The sequence below is a fragment of the Portunus trituberculatus genome, chromosome 46, assembly GCF_017591435.1.
Source record: "Portunus trituberculatus isolate SZX2019 chromosome 46, ASM1759143v1, whole genome shotgun sequence".
In the NCBI taxonomy this organism is placed as follows: Eukaryota; Metazoa; Arthropoda; class Malacostraca; order Decapoda; family Portunidae; genus Portunus; species Portunus trituberculatus.
This window is the reverse complement of record NC_059300.1, coordinates 18,499,436-18,517,328: the sequence shown is the minus strand read 5'-3', so window position 1 is coordinate 18,517,328 and position 17,893 is coordinate 18,499,436. Positions and strand designations below refer to the sequence as shown.

General features: G+C 37.7%; 2 protein-coding genes across 2 annotated transcripts in view; one reads left to right on the top strand and one right to left on the bottom strand.

Annotated features, from left to right (window-relative positions):
* The window catches only part of LOC123519884 (McKusick-Kaufman/Bardet-Biedl syndromes putative chaperonin-like), a 79,053-nt gene extending 70,055 nt beyond the window's left edge, over positions 1-8,998 (top strand). The window contains exons 5-6 of the mRNA XM_045281517.1: positions 3,864-4,037; positions 7,790-8,998. Coding sequence (XP_045137452.1) covers positions 3,864-4,037; positions 7,790-8,512 — 897 coding nt within the window. The 3' untranslated portion in view covers positions 8,513-8,998. The remainder of the gene's footprint in view (positions 1-3,863; positions 4,038-7,789) is intronic.
* LOC123519747 (DNA polymerase alpha subunit B-like) overlaps positions 8,803-17,893 on the bottom strand; it is a 66,511-nt gene continuing 57,420 nt past the window's right edge. The window contains exons 7-9 of the mRNA XM_045281251.1: positions 17,790-17,832; positions 17,398-17,578; positions 8,803-9,349 (exon numbers count right to left, since the gene is read on the bottom strand). Of these exons, the coding sequence (XP_045137186.1) occupies positions 9,206-9,349; positions 17,398-17,578; positions 17,790-17,832 (368 nt within the window). The 3' untranslated portion in view covers positions 8,803-9,205. The remainder of the gene's footprint in view (positions 9,350-17,397; positions 17,579-17,789; positions 17,833-17,893) is intronic.

The window sequence follows — 17,893 nt, the reverse complement described above, 5'->3', positions numbered from 1 at the left end:
CCTTCGTTCCTCTATGTCACACCTTAGTATTCATATCTATGCATTTTGACTACTTGTCCTTGACACATCCTTCTTCCTTTTTCTCGTACACTTTCTTTCCTCCTCAACTGACTCACTCACTAACTGGGAATCATGGTAGCAAGGGAAGAGGTTAGGTTAGGTGTAGCTGCTCCAGCATGTTTCTAATGACACTGGTAATTTCTTTGTAGTGATCATAGCCAACATTGTAGGGTCAATGAAAGGAAGTTTTTTCTCTGACATTTATTGATGAGTAGGTGTGATTGTAAGAACTGCAAAAAACATGTGTTTTTTTTACACACAGCAAACTATTAAATCATTCCCTTCTGGTTATAGAGGAATAATAATGTGCAGAAAGGAGGTAGTAGACACCTGCCGAAATGATAATTTACTCCCAGCTATGTCTAATAGCTCTAGTTCTGGTCTGAACCAGTTCATGGGGTGCTGTGAGCTTACCTTAGCTTAAGCTAATTGTGAACTTTGTGTTTCACAGTTCAAGCAGGCAGTCACAGCCTATCCTCTAAAGATCACTCTCCCTCTTCACACAAAACTATGTGCACTTACTATGCACACACACCTTTCTCTTGAAATAAAAAATGGCAGCTTCAATACTACCCTTGGAGTCTCCTTCTAGGGAGGGGACCATAAATGTCTTGAAACCTTCCTCAACTTTTTTCTTCATTAACTTCTGCAACATTCGCAATCTTATCTAATTTTCAATATGTAGAACACCACATCTCTGCTAAACCTCGTTTTCTTTATCTCACCGAAACACAGGTAGCTGAGGCAACTGACAGTAGTCCTTTTTCTGTTCCCTTCGACTTTCTCTATCGTCATTTTTGTTCCAAAAATGGATGTTGAATCTTATGTGCACAATGACTTGACTTGCTCTTGAATCTTCTGAGTTTTTAACCATCTGGCTTCAGCTCAAAAGTCACTCTCTAACTAAATTTATCTGTACTGTTTACCTCTTTCCCAACTCCTAGGACTATAAGAAAGTCTAACTATTTAACTCATCCTTGGTGATTTCAATGTTCACCACCAGCTTTGGCTTTCCTCTCCCTTCACTGAACATCCTGATGAACTAGCCTTCAACTTTGCTATCCTCCATGACCTAGAGTAGTAGTTCCCAAACTGTGGGCCATGGTTCTCTGGGGAGCCATGTAGTAAGTACAGCAGGCCATAATCTGAGAATATGATGTGTGTATAAAACCAGTGGAGTTTAGTGGGTAGACAGCCAGTGTAGGTAACTTACATGCATGGAATCAATAAAACTAGACATAACCTTACTCTCTTACCCTCTTCTTTGATGACATTCAACTGTTCCCCTCTTTTACATTAAATATCCTTGGTCTTTTCTGTACTTATAATCTAAACTTGAAGTTTCACATCTCATCTCATGCTAAAGCAGCTTCTATGAAGTTAGGCATTCTGAAGTGTCTCCACCAGTTTTTCTCACCTTCCAACCGCTAACTATGTACAAGGGCCTTATCCACCCATGCATGGAGTACTCTTTATGTGTATGGAGGCTTTCCACTTCCAGTTTTATTAGATAGGATGAAATCAAAAGCTTGTCATCTTTTCAACTCCTCCCTTTTAACTGACTGTCTTCAGCCTCCTTTTCACTGCCAGAATGTTGCATCTCTTGCTATCTTCTACCACTGTTTTCAGGCTAACTGCTCTATTGATCTTGCTAACTGTATGCCTCTCCTCCTGTGGCCTCACTGCACAAGACTTTCTTCTACCTCTCATCCCTACTCTGTCCAACTCTAATGCAAGATTTAACCAATACTTTCAATCGTTCATACCTTTCTCTAGTAAACTCTGGAATTCCCTACCTGTTTCTGTATTTCCAACTGCCTATGACATGACTTAATTTAAGAGGGAGGTTTCAAGACATGTATTTCTTTCTTTTGGCTAACTCTCTTGGACCTGTAAGGGGATGAGCAACTAAGTGGAGCTTTTTTTTATTGTTTGTTTTTTTTGTTGCCCAATTTTCCCTTTACTTTAAAAAAGATTCTATCTGATTGTCAGTATGGCTTCCATCAAGGTTGGTCTACTGGTGATCTTCTGGCTTTTTTTACTGAGTCTTGGTCATCCTCTTTTAGAGATTTTGGTGAAATTTTTGTTGTTGCCTTAAACATATCAAAAGCTTTTGATAAGTCTGGCACAAAGCTTTGATCTCAAAAACTCTTATAGCTTCTATCCTTCCCTCTGCAACTTTATTTAAAGTTTCCTTTCTGACTATTCTATTGCTGCTGTGGTAGATGCCTAGATGGCCACTATTCTTCTCAAAAATCTATTAATAGTGGTTGATGTTCATGGTTCTGTCCTGTCACCCATTGATTGCCCTCTTATTATTGATTAATGATCTTTCAAACCAAACTTCTTTCCTTAACCATTCCTATGTTGATACCATCCTACTACTAATACTAGGCAAGCATTTGTTTATGCTTAGGAAAACTGATCATACATTTAATTTTACACCATCATTATCCATTCATCCTTTTTCATGAAAATGTATAAAATCCCTGATGGGAATTCTATTTTAGGTTAGGTTTTGAACTTGAAGATGGTATCTTGTTGATAATACCTTCTAAGGTATGTATTCCATTCACTATACTGGTATATCATCTCAGAGTTGTTTAGTACTCTCAGACCCAAACTTTACCATAAATGGTATGGTAGTTTGGGTGTCATATTATATCACCAGTATCAGCTAAAACCATTAAATTCAGAATTAAATTTGGGAGTCATCTATTTGAAAGTTGTCTTATCTGCCAAAATATGCAGTAAATTTCCTTTTTTACCTTCCTCCCTCCCCAAAAAAGTAATAGTTGCTTTATCTAACTCATTGGTGCATCCTCAGCCCAAATACTGTGTGTAGTTCTAGTTATCACATTACAAAAAAAGACATTGAAAAACTAGAAAAGGTACAGTGTAGAGTAACTAAAATGATTCCAAGATTGAGAGAACAAAATCTATTTAGCTTAACAAAGGGAAGGATAAGAGATCTAATTGAAGTTTTCAAAATTTTGATAGGGTATAGCAACCTTGACATGAATAAATATTTCATCATGGATATTCTAACATAATAAGGAATAATGGTTTCAAAATTACTGCCAACCTTTTCAGATCCCTTGAGGAAAAGCAGTTTTCTTTACTTGCATAGTTAGTACCTGGAATAATCCTCCCTCGGAAATTGTAAACAGCTATTCTTTTAAATCATTCATAAGTAAAATAGGCAAATATTTAAGTTAACCTCCAACAATCTATTTTCTTGTTCAAATAATTGTACACAACTCATAACTCCTAAAGATATTATTTTTTATTTATTTTTCTTCCCAGGTAGACATGTAGAGTAGAGTTCATTGTAAGGTCAGTTGCAGAATTTCCCTTCATCCTGTCTTGTGAAAATTACTTACCAGTTTTTCCATACCACATGACACTTTTCCCATCAATTTTTCATAGCAGCAAAAGCTGAAGGGAGTGGTGGATGGATAGGAACCTCCACCTGTGCTGTCTTGTCTCTCTTTCCTGTTGCTTTTTAGTAGTTACCAAGCAGCCTTGAAGGGACAAAAAGATCTGTTAGTGTTTGACTTTGCTTAGTATTTCTCCTCCTACTCCATACATACATCAATGATTATACTTACTGTAATTGTTAAAATTATCATGCTTTTTGTATATCAATGGGTCCTGTAGTAAATATATTCCATTTCTTCCATAATACATTATGGAAAGTTCATTGCCTCCATCTTTTAACTTTCCATTAGCTAGTATATAAATATGTTTAATCTTCAGTTAAATCATCAGTATATGAGAGTAGTAAAACAAATATTTTACAGGAAACTACCAAGAGCTGCTTGGCTGCTTTACGGATGGCTGTGGTGGATCGGCGGATAGTGTGTGGCGGAGGCTGCCTAGAGGCCTGGGCTGCGACCACTGTTACTCATCTCATCACCACCAATGCTCAGCTCCTCACTCAACTTGCTGGTGCTTCTCCTTATCACATCTTTAAGGTGAATTCTTTTTTAGAGTAAAACTATTGTTCCAAAAGAGAAGGATAGACACCATGCTGACAAGACGTCTCTGAGCAGCTCGCAGGGAAAAGCTACAACAGGAGTTGGAGCCTGACCTAGACGTATGTACAGGGGGGGAGGGGGCCATAGGTTCTCCTGTCTCCATATTAAATAAGTTTTGGATCTTATAGATGGAAAAAAAGGAGAGAGAGAGATGGAAGTGAGTAGTGCTGCCAGACATATGACAGAATCAAAGCCTTCGTGTGAAAACCAGCGGTACATTGAAACACCTGTTGGATTAAAGAGACTGATTAAGGATATTATGGACAAGGATTTTTCTGGATTTATAGAGGAAAAAGGTAGTATGAAGAGGTTGGTCAATGTAAAAGGGAATTAATGTACATGAAGGAAGTGATGTCAAGTCTAATGGACAAACAGGAAAAATTGACTGCAGAAAATGCAGAGCTGCAGTTGAGATCAGTAGATTATGAGAAGGTCAGTGCAATCAGGGATTAAAGGAGGAGATACAAGAAATAAAGAAAATGATGTCAAGATTACAAAAACTCACAAAAGTCACTGTAATACAAGTACAGGCAACCCCCAATTAATTAACTAATGTTCACAACGAAATTTCGCTACAACGAACGTTTCATTTTACTACCATCTGCTCGTATAACGAACACCAAATTTGCTTTAATGAAATTTTGTCCAGGTAATTTTTTCCAAGTTTGAAAGCCCCGCTGTATCACGCAAGCCGACAAGCTTTTGAATACACCAGCGCCTCTCGTGGGCAAAACACGCACCACTCACTCCCCTACCCTTCCCCCGGTCTTAGTTCAAAACAATAACAGTGTGAAGCAACAGCTCGTCTTCCCTCACTCAACATGCCATTAAAACGCCCTGCAATGTCGCCTAGTGTTGCTAAGAAGACCAGGAAGTCTCTTACTCTCGAAGTGAAGCTGGATATTATCCACAGACATGAGAGAGGCGAGAAAACTAATAGCATTGCTCGCCACCATGGCTTGACTCCATCTACTGTCTTTACTATTTTCAAGTCAGCAGACTCTATTAAGAAGGCTGGTGAGACCGTATCTTCCTTGCAAGCTAAAAGAACCACCCAAACTTGTGACTATGCAATGGATAAAATGGAAAGCCTTGTGGAAATGTAGTACATAAGTTTTGTATGCGGTACTATGATGCACCTTTTGTTTACATTCCACAGGTTGCCGGCTAGCGTCTTTCCCGCTCCATTCTCCCTCCTTTCATAAATTTAAGATCATCAACATTATAAAGTTACTTACATACATACATTAGTGTACATTATAATGACTTAGTCTTAAACTAAACTGCTTAAATGTTTAACTTCATAATTTTTACTTTCATTAAAACTTATTGTACTATGATGCACTCTCGCTTTGTTTACTCTTAATGGAAGTTCAAGTCAGGGGTCAAACTTGTTATAATTGGTTCGCTTAACGAAAATTCACACAACGAACGTTTTTTTAGGAACGTAACCCATTCGTTTAGCGAGGGTTGCCTGTATTTGTTATATCATAAAATATGTTCAGTAACATAAGAGTGGCATTTCATTACATGGATAAAGATATGAAAAAAATCATCACAAGCATGATACGTCCAAGGCTGGAATATGCAGCAGTGGTGTGGTCTCTGAGCGCTAAAAAGGATATAAGAAGATTAGGAAAGATACAGAAGATTGCTACAAAGATTGTGCTGCAACTTAAGGACCTAACATATGAAGAACAACTGAAGGAAGTGGGACTACCAACCTTACAAGATAGAAGAGAATGAGGGGACCTAATATAATAACATACAAGATAGTCAATGGCATTGAAAAGATAACAAGGAAGACCTGGTGCTGGTGACAGAAGAAGATGGAAGGACAAGAGGACATGTAAAGAAGATCAGGATAAGGCAGTGTGTGAAGGATATTGGAAAATAGTTTTCCACACAGAATGGTGGAGTAGTGGAATACACTGAATAATGAAGTTGTTACAGCACATAATGTGCATAACTTTAAAGAAAAATTGGATGAATGGAGACAGGACACTATGAGCCCCACTTGAATCCTGTACAATACAACTCGGTAAACACACACACACACACACACACACACACACACACACACACACACACACACACAGTTTAAATGAAGAAGTAGTGTCTGCAACGAGTGTGCATACTTTTAAAGTAAGATTGGATAAGTGTAGATATGGAGACGGGGCCACACGAGCATAAAGCCCAGGCCCTGTAAAACTACAACTAGGTAAATACACAGACACACACATAATTTGCTAAGGAATATTGGAGTAGCATTTCACTACATGGACAAAGAAATGATGAAGAAATTGATAAGTACTAAAATAAGACCTAGATTGGAATATGCAGTAGTTGTGTGGACCCCCCATAAAAAGAAACACATAAGGAAATTGGAGAGACTACAAAAAATGGCTACAAGAATGGTTCCAGAATTTAAAGGGATGACATATGAGGAGAGACTATAAGCAATGGATCTATCAACCCTGGAACACAGAAGAGAGAGAGGGGATCTGATACAAGTTTATAAATTGATTAATGGAATGGATCAAGTGGATAATGAGAAACTAATCCTGAGAGAAGAATATGACATTAGAACCACAAGATAGCATAGTAAGAAACTGAGGAAGGGAAGATGTCTGAGAGATGTTAAAAAATTTAGTTTCCCGCAAAGATGTGTTGAGACTTGGAACAGTTTGAGTGAGGAAGTGGTGTCAACAAGGAGTGTGCATAGTTTTAAAGAAAAATTGCATAAGTGTAGATATGGAGACGGAGCCACACGAGCATAAAGCCCAGGCCCTGTAAAACTACAACTAGGTAATTACAACTAGGTAAATACACAAAACACACACACCTCATAGTGTAGTGGTTAGCACGCTCAACTCACAATCGAGAGGGCCGGGTTCAAGTCCCGGCGCGGCGAGGCAACTGGGCAAGCCTCTTAATGTGTGGCCTCTGTTCACCTAGCAGTAAATAGGTACGGGATGTAACTCAAGTGGTTGTGGCCTCGCTTTCCTGGTGTGTGGAGTGTGTTGTGGTGTCAGTCCTACCCGAAGATCAGTCTATGAGCTCTGAGCTCGCTCCGTAATGGGGAAGACTGGCTGGGTGACCAGTAGGCAATTGTGGTGAATTACAAACAAAAAAACACACACACACACACACACACACACACACACACACACACACACACACACACTCTCTCACACTCACTCACTCACTTTCCAGACAAGATTGAAATCCTTGAATATTGATGCATCTCTCTTGTTACACTATAATATGGTTCTCTCTCTCTCTCTCTCTCTCTCTCTCTCTCTCTCTCTCTCTCTCTCTCTCTCTCTCTCTCTCTCTCTCTCTCTCTCTCTCTGAATTCAGTACCTTGAATCCATGTATATAGTATAGATGTATCAACCTCTACATAGAAGTAGTATACATGATCCCCTCTTTACTTTTATGACAACTCCTTGCCTTATGTCCTGTACTATTTTGTAGCAAGTAAATACAAGGGTATAATGAAAGATTGAGATATCTATGCCTGGCTGAGGTTAAATCCTAGCCTTCTCAGCTATGGGATTAGATTAAAAGAACATTTCCTTAGATACAAGTTATCCCAATCTATGGCCTTTTGAATTTTATCAAATCTTGCTTATCAATCTTAATGTTTGAACTTATACTCAGATAACCATCTAATGATCTTGCAGGTTGGAAATATTTTTGTCCGTACCTTGATGGAATTGGCTCTGTACCTTAGTGGAGGATCTTCAAATAGATTTGATTGGTCAGTGGACACAGTGTTTCATCACCTATGGCACACTCCATCACATTTGCTGAAAAATGGAGATGTATCCAGCACTGCCTTGCCAGCCAATCCTCCACAACATTGTGTGTGTGGCTTGGTGACACAGGAGGTTCTCCGATACAAACACAATGGTTGGTGGAAACCTGTAGAGTTTCAGCTTTCAGATCATCTCCCAACTTTTCCCTCCCAACAAAAGGGGAATGATCAAAAGTCAGGTAAGTGCAAATCAAGTCTTGAGGTGTCCTGTAGTAAGGAAAGCGAGAGTGAGGCTGAATCCTTGGGCCAGTGTACAGAGGACAGCTTGGAGGCTTGTGGAAACAGTAGTGATGAGGATGTAGACAGTTTGGAGAAGACACCTCATAGCTTGGAAGAAGAAATAGACAGTCTTGAGGGAAAGTTAGAAAGTTTTGATATTGAGGAATATGATAGCTTAGAGGATATTTTAGACAGATATGCTAGGCCAAGAGATGATGGTGAGGAATGCAAAGTGCCTGAAGCTAAACTTGAAGAGCATGTTTCTGGAGCACTGTATGACAGCTTTGCTGCAAAGTTTAATGCCACAAGACTGGCTCTTGAGGGTTTCACACAGTTGCTACATATTGGTCAATGCATATTTGATAAATGAAATTTAGAACTTGCACTCACAAATTACTCATCATGACCACTATAGTTATTTGAAAGGCAATTTATATTTTGATGCAGGTCATCCTTAGTCATTGGATAAATTTTGAAACTTGATAAGAAGTGAAACCATGTCTTTAAAAGTCTGGTCTGATACCATTTGGTTTATAAGTTAAAGATTTGGGCAGTTTGATGCTCAGCTGCATTTTAATGGTTAATCCTAATACAAATCAGTCCCCCAGGCTTACATTATTAGTCCAGCCAGGTATTAGAAGTTTCCAGTAAGCAGCCTTGAGAAATTAGAATCTTTATTCTAAAAAGGATAACAAAAAAATCTTTACACTGTGTATAAAATATATGGAAGTCTACCTTGGTTAAAAGATCATTTAATGAAATTATGTATTTCAAAACCTGCAAATTAAAGTATGTGCTGGTGTATATAAATGTACATAACATATATATGTAGGTTTTCTATAAATGTAATACTGTAGGTCTTGTATTAATTAACCTTTCTTGCTTAGTGCTGCATGTAATAGAAATAAATGTAGACAAGTAAAAAACTTAACACTAAGTATACCAGCAAATAATAATGTGGAAGAAAAAAAAACTGCAAATAAAAGTAAACTGCTACTAATGTTAAAAAGGTACTTGTGCAGATAGTACCTTTACATATATATCATTTTGTGTAGAAAAAAAGTCAAACTTTTATGACGTTTACATTGATGGAGTTTGCCATTCTTTTATCACTGGAAGGAGGATGTAATTCTATTCTTGCATAGGTCCCTCCAATAAGACCTTTTGCTAGATGCTCTGGATTTACAACAACACAGTCTTCCACTTCCTAGAATATGAAAGAAAATAATATTAGCATTGTATTTATTTTCATTAATAAAGCAAAACTCAAAATCTGACAACATAACTGACAAATCAATTTTAAAATTCAGTCAGGTTCCTTACAAGTGACTATTTTAAGCTGTATCAAAATAAATTAATTTACAGCAAAGCTAGGGGGGAGCACTGACAGAATTAAATGATTTTGCTGAGTTTGTCAAATTCTAATTATTGGTAAATGGTTTTACTTGTATTAGAAGAAAAAAGTTGAATAAACACACTAAAGACATACATTTCAACAAATGAGGTCAGATTGAGGTGGGTTTGTGATGTAAGTATTAAACTATCTCAAGGATTTAGAGCTGCATTTGCTGGGGGGGTCCAGCTAAATATCTGTTCCCAGTTCAAGATTTATATTGTTTATCTCAAGAAGTACTTTGGCTCTAAGGAGAAGCAGCAGTCTAAATTGTTAGATGGTAACTGAGGAGAAACATCACAGGGACACTGTTCATCCTCTGATTCTTCTTGATCTTAGGTTTGTTGTGAAGCTTCAGTGAAGGCTACCTTAGCCTAGTAGTTCTTTGCTTTCTGGTTTTCAGCTACCTGTGGTTTCAGGAATGATTGGGGTGCACTTCTCTGCAGAGTTTGCTGGTATCAGGAGAGCAAGCCTATATACTATATGCAGCCTCACTCCTTGGAATGGTCTCAGGAGTGAGTGGAGTACAGGCTCCTCCAATGATGTTGCTGGTGTAGGGCAGCAAGCCTGCATGCACCTCTAAAATTTGTGTAGGTGTATTTCTAATTGTACATACCTATTATAAAAAAATCACTTACCATTATTATTACTGTAGTGGAGAGAGAGAGAGAGAGAGAGAGAGAGAGAGAGAGAGAGAGAGAGAGAGAGAGAGAGAGAGAGAGAATGCCAGGTATCTCCCCACCCCCACCCAACCCGGATATGGCGCTACAGATATAGCGCTAGGAGCCATTTTGTTGCCCATAATGAAGAGGTTAAGCATATAATGTTGAAAGCAATCTAACAACACATTATCCAAGCAGAAAACATGATCAATTCACAGTTTCATCCAATTATGGAATACAGTGTGTGGCATGCTTTTCTTATGAGAAATCTAGTGAAATGATTGATGATATATGTCATTTTCAATGCAGACAAATATTTTTTGAGTTATGATTGTTTTTTAAACTCCAACTTTTACCTACCTCTCATTCCCAACAATCTTAGAGGATCTATGGTAGGGTTTTCCAGAACCCTAAGGTTCCGCAAAAGGTCTCTAAGGGTTCCGCAAGAACAAGTGAGATAAGCTAATGCACGTTTGACTTATTAAATTTCATATACGTAATATAACTAAGCATACACAATATATAGTGGTTATTGTAATATTATAATATATTATTTTTCCTTAAACCAGTTATTCAGAAATTTAGATTATGATATTTGTCGTGTGAAATACGATGAAAATAAGATGAGAAATATGTGGTATATAATTTTGTTTTTGCACAGGGGTTCCTTCAGACGTAATTTATTTTAAATTACGTTTTTTATTATTATTATTTTTTTTATTTATTTTTTTTTTTTTTTTGCCAGATTCTCATGAAAATTGGTGTTTATATATATTAATACCTAAATTACAAGAATCCCAAGTTTTACGAAATACGATAAATAGTTTCAGGGGAAAAAATACAATACGCACTGAAAATATTAAGTAGCATCTGCATTCTTTGCTATTTCTTGAATGTTTTTCAACCTCCTATGTTGCTTTTTTTTTTTTTTTTTTTCCATTGTAAAACATTTGAATTATAGTAATTCATATATGAAAAAAATATTTAAATAGTACTGATAACAAAAATTACTTTATTTCTTCTTTTAAAAATTTTCCAGAGACATACCTGTATTTTTTTTTCCAAACTGTCTCATGATGAAAAAAAATGTTTGTTTCCATATCAATGGAAACAAAAAAAAATTTTTTTTCTCATAACATTTTGGAAAAAAAAAAAAAAAAAAAAAATATATATATATATATATATATATATATATATATATATATATATATATATATATATATATATATATATAGGTATGTCTGGAAAATTTTTAAAAGAAAAAATAAGGTAATTTTTGTTATCAGTACTATTTTTTTTCTTCATATATGAATTACTATAATCCAAATGTTTTATGATGGAAAAAAATAAAGCTACAAAGTAGTAGGTTGATACCTTTATATTTGAAATTACTTAAAAATTAAGTGATATTGAACTAGAGATATCAGTAACTTTAGTTTTGAGATACGAGCTGTTTTCTGTAAAGCAGTGCAATTCACATTTTTGTAGGCTATATGCTTAGTCCTTGGGTAATTCTGTTCAATCCTGCACAGCCAAGGTCATTTATTACCTGATATACAAGCTTGCAGCTCAGCTCAGTGAGGTCTCTCTCTTTCTCAGCATCATCTACCAAGTGACGTGTTACGTGTCACTGTCACCACATGTGGAACACGTAACAGTGATGGAGGCATCAAAGCTGTTGTTTGTTGCCTCCATTGTCTTGGTACTTGTTCCTGAAACCAGACTTTCAAATTATGACTAAGAAATTATGATTTTTCCTCAGCTTCACAAGAAGGAATTTTGCTTTTCAAAAGATGAAAACGTGTATCCATTCTTGTTGTTTCTTGTGACTCAGTTATTGCTTGTGATGGTGAAGCTGAGTGAGTGGTGGCAGATGTCGCCGTGTCAAGCGACCGAGATCTTTGCCCTCTTCTTCCCCTTCTCTCATTTAGCTTCTTCATCCTTTGTCTCTGGTTGGTCTTCATCTTTGATTGACGACCCATGACTTCCAATGTTCTAAAGTGCAGGGAAAGTGTGGAAAATCAAGACGATTAGCTGCAAAAAGGTACATATCTACCTTCCAAGTTGCCCAGCAAGACTGCCTGTGACTGCCGACCTTCAGTGTGGAAGAGGGAGACAGCTGAGTGTCAATGACGAAGAGGGGACAGTTGTCTGGAAGGTTGTGTCAAGCTGATAGATAGAGGAATTGAGTTTATGAGGCATTGAAAACTACTAAGTGTTCTCTGCCCCAATCAGATATCTTGGAGAGATCAGAAGTAAGGCATTCTGTGGCATCCCTGTGTAATCTGTTGACTTCCTGAAGGATTGGTCATCTCTGAAAGGACGTGGAAAGATGTGGGGTGGTATCATCAGCGTAGGTGTGGATAGGGCAAGAAGTTTGATTAAGGTCATTAATGAACAGAAAGAGAATGGGTGACAGGACAGAACCCTCAGGAACACCACTATTACCACGTTACTTGTGATACGACCCACACGACCTACCGCTGTGTCGCCAGCGTTTGGCCAATATCCAATGTCACGTTTCTATCTTACTATTAACAGAAATTGGATTATATAATAAAATTGCAATAAACTATGCATAGGAGGCCACAGTAAACACTTATTGATAAGTAATATGAAGTTTCTTTCATTTTTAGAATTATAAAAAAAAAAAAAAAAAATGAAAAAATAGTGTTTTTATCATACTATTTTCCTAATCCATGAAATATAATGCATTTTTTCCTTCAGTAGAGCATAAATTTTTTGTTAAATGAAAAATCATCCTGTTTTCATATTTTTTTTCTAATAAATGTAATAAAACCCTTCAGAACATAAAACATTTCTATGACAAATAATTGAAACAGATTGGACTTTTCTTGACAAGCTTTAGTAATTTTCATTATTGATCTTTTCATAATGTTCCTATCAATTGGACAAACTTTAGCAAAAGGAACCCATTGGTGATCCTCAAAAACTTCATATCTTATAAACACAAGTAATGAAACAAGAAAGAAATTTACTGAAAATATACCTGCAACATGTTTCCATTATTTACTTTGAATGTTTTGTTTCAAAGCATGACAGACATAAGTAAGGCTTGCCATCACACGAGCTGCAGAAAGTAGATACTTTTTTTGCTCTTTTAGATGTTACTTTACTTCCTTCGTTTGTGGATATTATTTCATAACACCCTACACATCTCTTTCGAGATTCTCTCTTTGATCCTTCAGCTTCTGATAGGAAATGCTATCTTCCCTTTCTTCTGTTGAACTAGGTCCACCGTAAAATTGTTTAGGGTGCATTTTTTAAGTCTGCAAACAGACAAAGATATTTAAACAAATTGTTAGTAATGGAAAGTATATTGTAATATGTATAGAGATGCTGTGAAAATCGAAAAAAATTGTTTGTCCACCGGTGGGTCGCATCGCAGTAATATCACAGATTTTTCACGGTATGCGATGTGATGCGACCCACTAGTGGGCAAACAATTTGAGGTTGCCAGTGCATTCGTGTGTTTCAGACTTCACTCACCTCCTTTCACTTTGCTGGCAAGAGCCACACTGACGTGACCGATTTATTTCAATCGCAGTGAGGGAGAGTTCGCCGCGGTGCCAGCCGCAAGTAACATGTTAATAGATTTAGGAGAAGAGCAGTGGCCGTCTACCACAGCTCCAACAAAACAGTTGGAAAGGAAACTTCAGATAAAGTTGCATAAAGAAGGATAAAACCATAGGAGGGCAGTTTTCAAATCGAAGCTTGTGCCAGACTCTTATCAAAAGCTTTTGATATGTCTAATGCAACAGCAAAAGTTTCACCAAAATCTCTAAAAGAGGATGACCAAGACTCAGTAAGGAACACCAGAAGATCACCAGTAGAGCAACCTTGACAGAAGCCATATTGGCAATCAGATAGAAGATTATGAAGTGACATGTTTAAGAACCTTCCTATTCAGGATAGATTAAAAAACTTTAGACAAGCAAGAGATTAAAGCTATATATAGGATGGTAGTTTGAGGGATTAGAATAGTCAATAGGCATAGTTGAAAGAGTTTGGTCAGGCAAGGTGGAAGCACAGAAGCAGTGTTTGACATTAATAGTAGGAACCCCCATCAGGTCCATAAGCCTTCTGAGGGTTTAGGCCAGAGAGGGCATGGAAAACATCATTATGAAGCATTTTGATTGAAGACATGAAATAGTCAGAGGGAGGAGGAGAGGGAGGGACAAGCCCAGAATCATCCAAGGTGGAGTTTTTAGCAAAGATTTGAGAGAAGAGTTCAGCTTTAGAAACAGACGAGATGGCAGTGGTACCATCAGGATGAAATAAAGGAGGGAAAGATGAAGAAGTAAAGTTATTGGAGATGTTTTTGCCCAATGCCAAAAGTCACGAGTAGGATTTGAGTTTGAAAGATTTTTTGACATTTTCTATTTATGAAGGAGTGTTTGGCAAGTTGAACAGACTTAGCATGATTCCAGGCAGAAATATAAAGTGCATAAGATTCAGGAGATGAAAGGCTCAAGTACCTTTTGTGGGCAACCTTTCTATCATGTATAGCATGAGAACAGGCTGTGTTAAACCAAAGTTTAGAAGGTTTAGGTTGAGAAAGAGAATGACGAATGTACACCTTCATGCCAGACACTGTCACCTCCATTATGAGTTCAGCACACAGAGATGGGTCTCTGACATGGAAACAGTAATCATTCCAGGGAAAATCAGCATAATACCTCCCCAGTTCCTTCCCCATCTGGCAGAGGTAAAACGCCAGAGGCACCTTCGCTTTGGGGGATCCTAAGGAGGGATTGGAAAAATAGGACAAGATACAGAAATAAGATTGTGATCGAAGGACTCCAATGGAGAAGAAAAGGTAAACAGCATAAGCTGAAGGATTAGAGGTGAGGAGTAGATCAAGAATGTTGGGTGATCTCCAAGATGGTCAGGAATACGAGTAGGGTGTTGCACCAAGTTGCTCTAGGTCATGGAGGATAGCAAAGTTGAAGGCTAGTTTACCAGGATGGTTAGAGAAGGGAGAGGAAAGCCAAAGCTTGTGAACATTGAAATCTCCAAGGATGGAGATAAGTTTAGTTAGAGAGTGACTGTTGAATCTAAGCCAGATGGTGGAAAACTTGCAAGATTCAAGACCGTGAGCATGAGTAAGTCAAGTCATTACGTACATAGATGCAACATCCAGCTTTGGAACGAAAATGAGAATAGAAAGTAGGAGGAAACAGAGGAGGGACTACTGTCAGTTGCCTCAGACAGCTGTGTTTCAGTGAGGAAAAGATGAGGTTTAGTAGAGGAGAGGTGATGTTCTACAGATTGAAAATTAGATCTAAGATCGTGAATGTTGCAGAAGTTAATGAAGAAAAAGATGAGGTAGGTGTCAAGACATTTAGGATCGTCAACAAGAGAGCAGTCTGATCTGGGGACATTCCTGGTCTCCCAGAAGGAGACTCCGAGGCTGGATTTGGAGTCACCATTTTTAAATTCATCCTGATCTTTTCATGTCCTCTTGTCCTTCCATCTTCTTCCGCCAACAGCACCAGGTCGTCTTTGTCTATTTTTTCAATATCACTTACTATCTTATACATTGTTATTAGGTCCCCAGTCCCCACGTTCTCTTCTATCTTGTAAGGTTGGCAGTCCCATTTCCTTCAGTCGTTCTTCATATGTGAGGTCCTTTAATTCCGGCACCATCTTTGTAGCAATCTTCTGTATCCTTTCCAGTTTTCTTATATCTTTTTTTAGAGCTCGGAGACCATACCACTGCTGCATATTCCAGCCTTGGGCGTATCATGCTTGTGATGATTTTTTCATCATATCTTTATCCATGTAATGAAATGCCACTCTTATATTAGTCAACATCTTATATGATAGTCCAAATATCTTGTTTATGTGTTTATCAGGGCTCAGATTTTCTTGTATGATCACTCCAAGATCTTTTTCCTCTTTTGTCTTCGTTATTTGCTCTTGTCCCATTAAATAGTTCCATACTGGTCTTCTCTTACTCTTTCCTAGTTCCATTATGTGGCATTTCTTGGCATTAAACTCCAATTTCCACTTCTTGCTCCATTCATAGATCTTGTTTAAATCTTCTTGTAACAGTAGACAGTCCTCTCTGGTTTTGATAACTTTTAACAACTTTGCATCATCAGCAAATAAATTCATACAGCTATTTATCCCAATGTGAATGTCATTTATATAAACTTGAAACATAATGGGGGCTAACACTGACGACCCTTGTGGCACTCCACTAGTTACTTTACTCCAAGTGTGTGTGTGTGTGTGTCTGTGGTAAGTGCATGTAGTTTTGTGAGAAGTAGGAGACTTGTCTTTAGAGGGCAGACTGTGACTGCCCCCTTGAGTTGTGAGATGCAAAGGGAAATGTTCAGTGAAATCACAACTAGCTTTAACTAGTGCTATTAGGCCTCGCTGGGAGTAAAGAAGCAGATAGGGCCAAACCTATTTTTTCCCTCAGCGCAAGGGAAAATGATCTTTCTAAGGTAAGGAGTGAGGAGCTGTATAGGAGGTTTAAGGATATTTAGCCAAAATTAGGAATAAAGGTATGCGGTGTGTTGACAAGGAGAGGACTGAGGTGAATGGCTGTCCAGAGCTATTGTAGTGAATTGCAGGCTTGCAGATCACTGTAGGTGCAATGGATGAGCAAAGACACATTGTATGCCAGGGATGGTGTGCATTTACCACGCCAAGGTGTTCGTGTTCGGTGGATCACTTGAACACGAGTTAAATGCACTCTGGCGCTTTTTTCATTAATCAGGAGAGGGAGAGGACTTCTGAGATCCATAGGGAGGAGAGTATAGTTAAACCTAGAGAAGTAACCAGCTTAGTAAATGCGAGGAATAGTTTAAGAGTGTATTACGCGAACTGTAGGAGTATTATAAATAAGATAGATTTGCTTTGAGGAGCAGCTTGGGTTGAGAATTTTGATATAATTGATTTGCTTTGAGGAGCAGCTTGGGTTGAGAATTTTATATAATTGCATTAACAGAAACCTGGTTAGACATGTTAAGGAAAGTATTTGATCAGTAGGTGAAAATTGATGGTTATACAATTTTTCATAAGGATAGGGAAAATAGAAGGGGAGGAGTGGCTTTGTACATTAAGAACACATTGCAATGTTGCATAAACAGCAGAATTAAGACAGATAGCAAAACAGAATCGCTATGGGTGGATATTAAGGACAGGCCACAATCAGGAGACACTCACCTTAGCAAAATAGCGAAGATCTGATGGAATCACAAGGAGATGTGGTTTGTAAGGCAAATGCACATAGTTTTCCAGTTGTTCCATGACCACACACATGCTCTCGTGAGGTGGATACAAGGGATATAAGCTGCGCTGCTTTAAAATGTGACGAGTAAGCCTCACCAAACGATCATGAGATGCTCTGTAAATAAAAGAATTGCTACTATATATCCTCACTTTATAACCGATACAAAGTTAGGTACATCAATAGCATGCTTAAGTAAACTAACAATTTGCTATACTGTATATTCTAAACATACCTTAATCAAGAGATGAATTCATTTACTGGAATGCTTCAAAATGCAAAACACCTATGTTTATCATTACAAAAATTAGGTTAGCAGAGGACTTACGAGGAGATTTCTTCTTTGCCAAGATGGAACAGAATATCAGTGGCTGTTTTTTATTCTGTCATAATCTTCCTCATTCCTTTCTTGGCATCTTTAACAGCATCTTT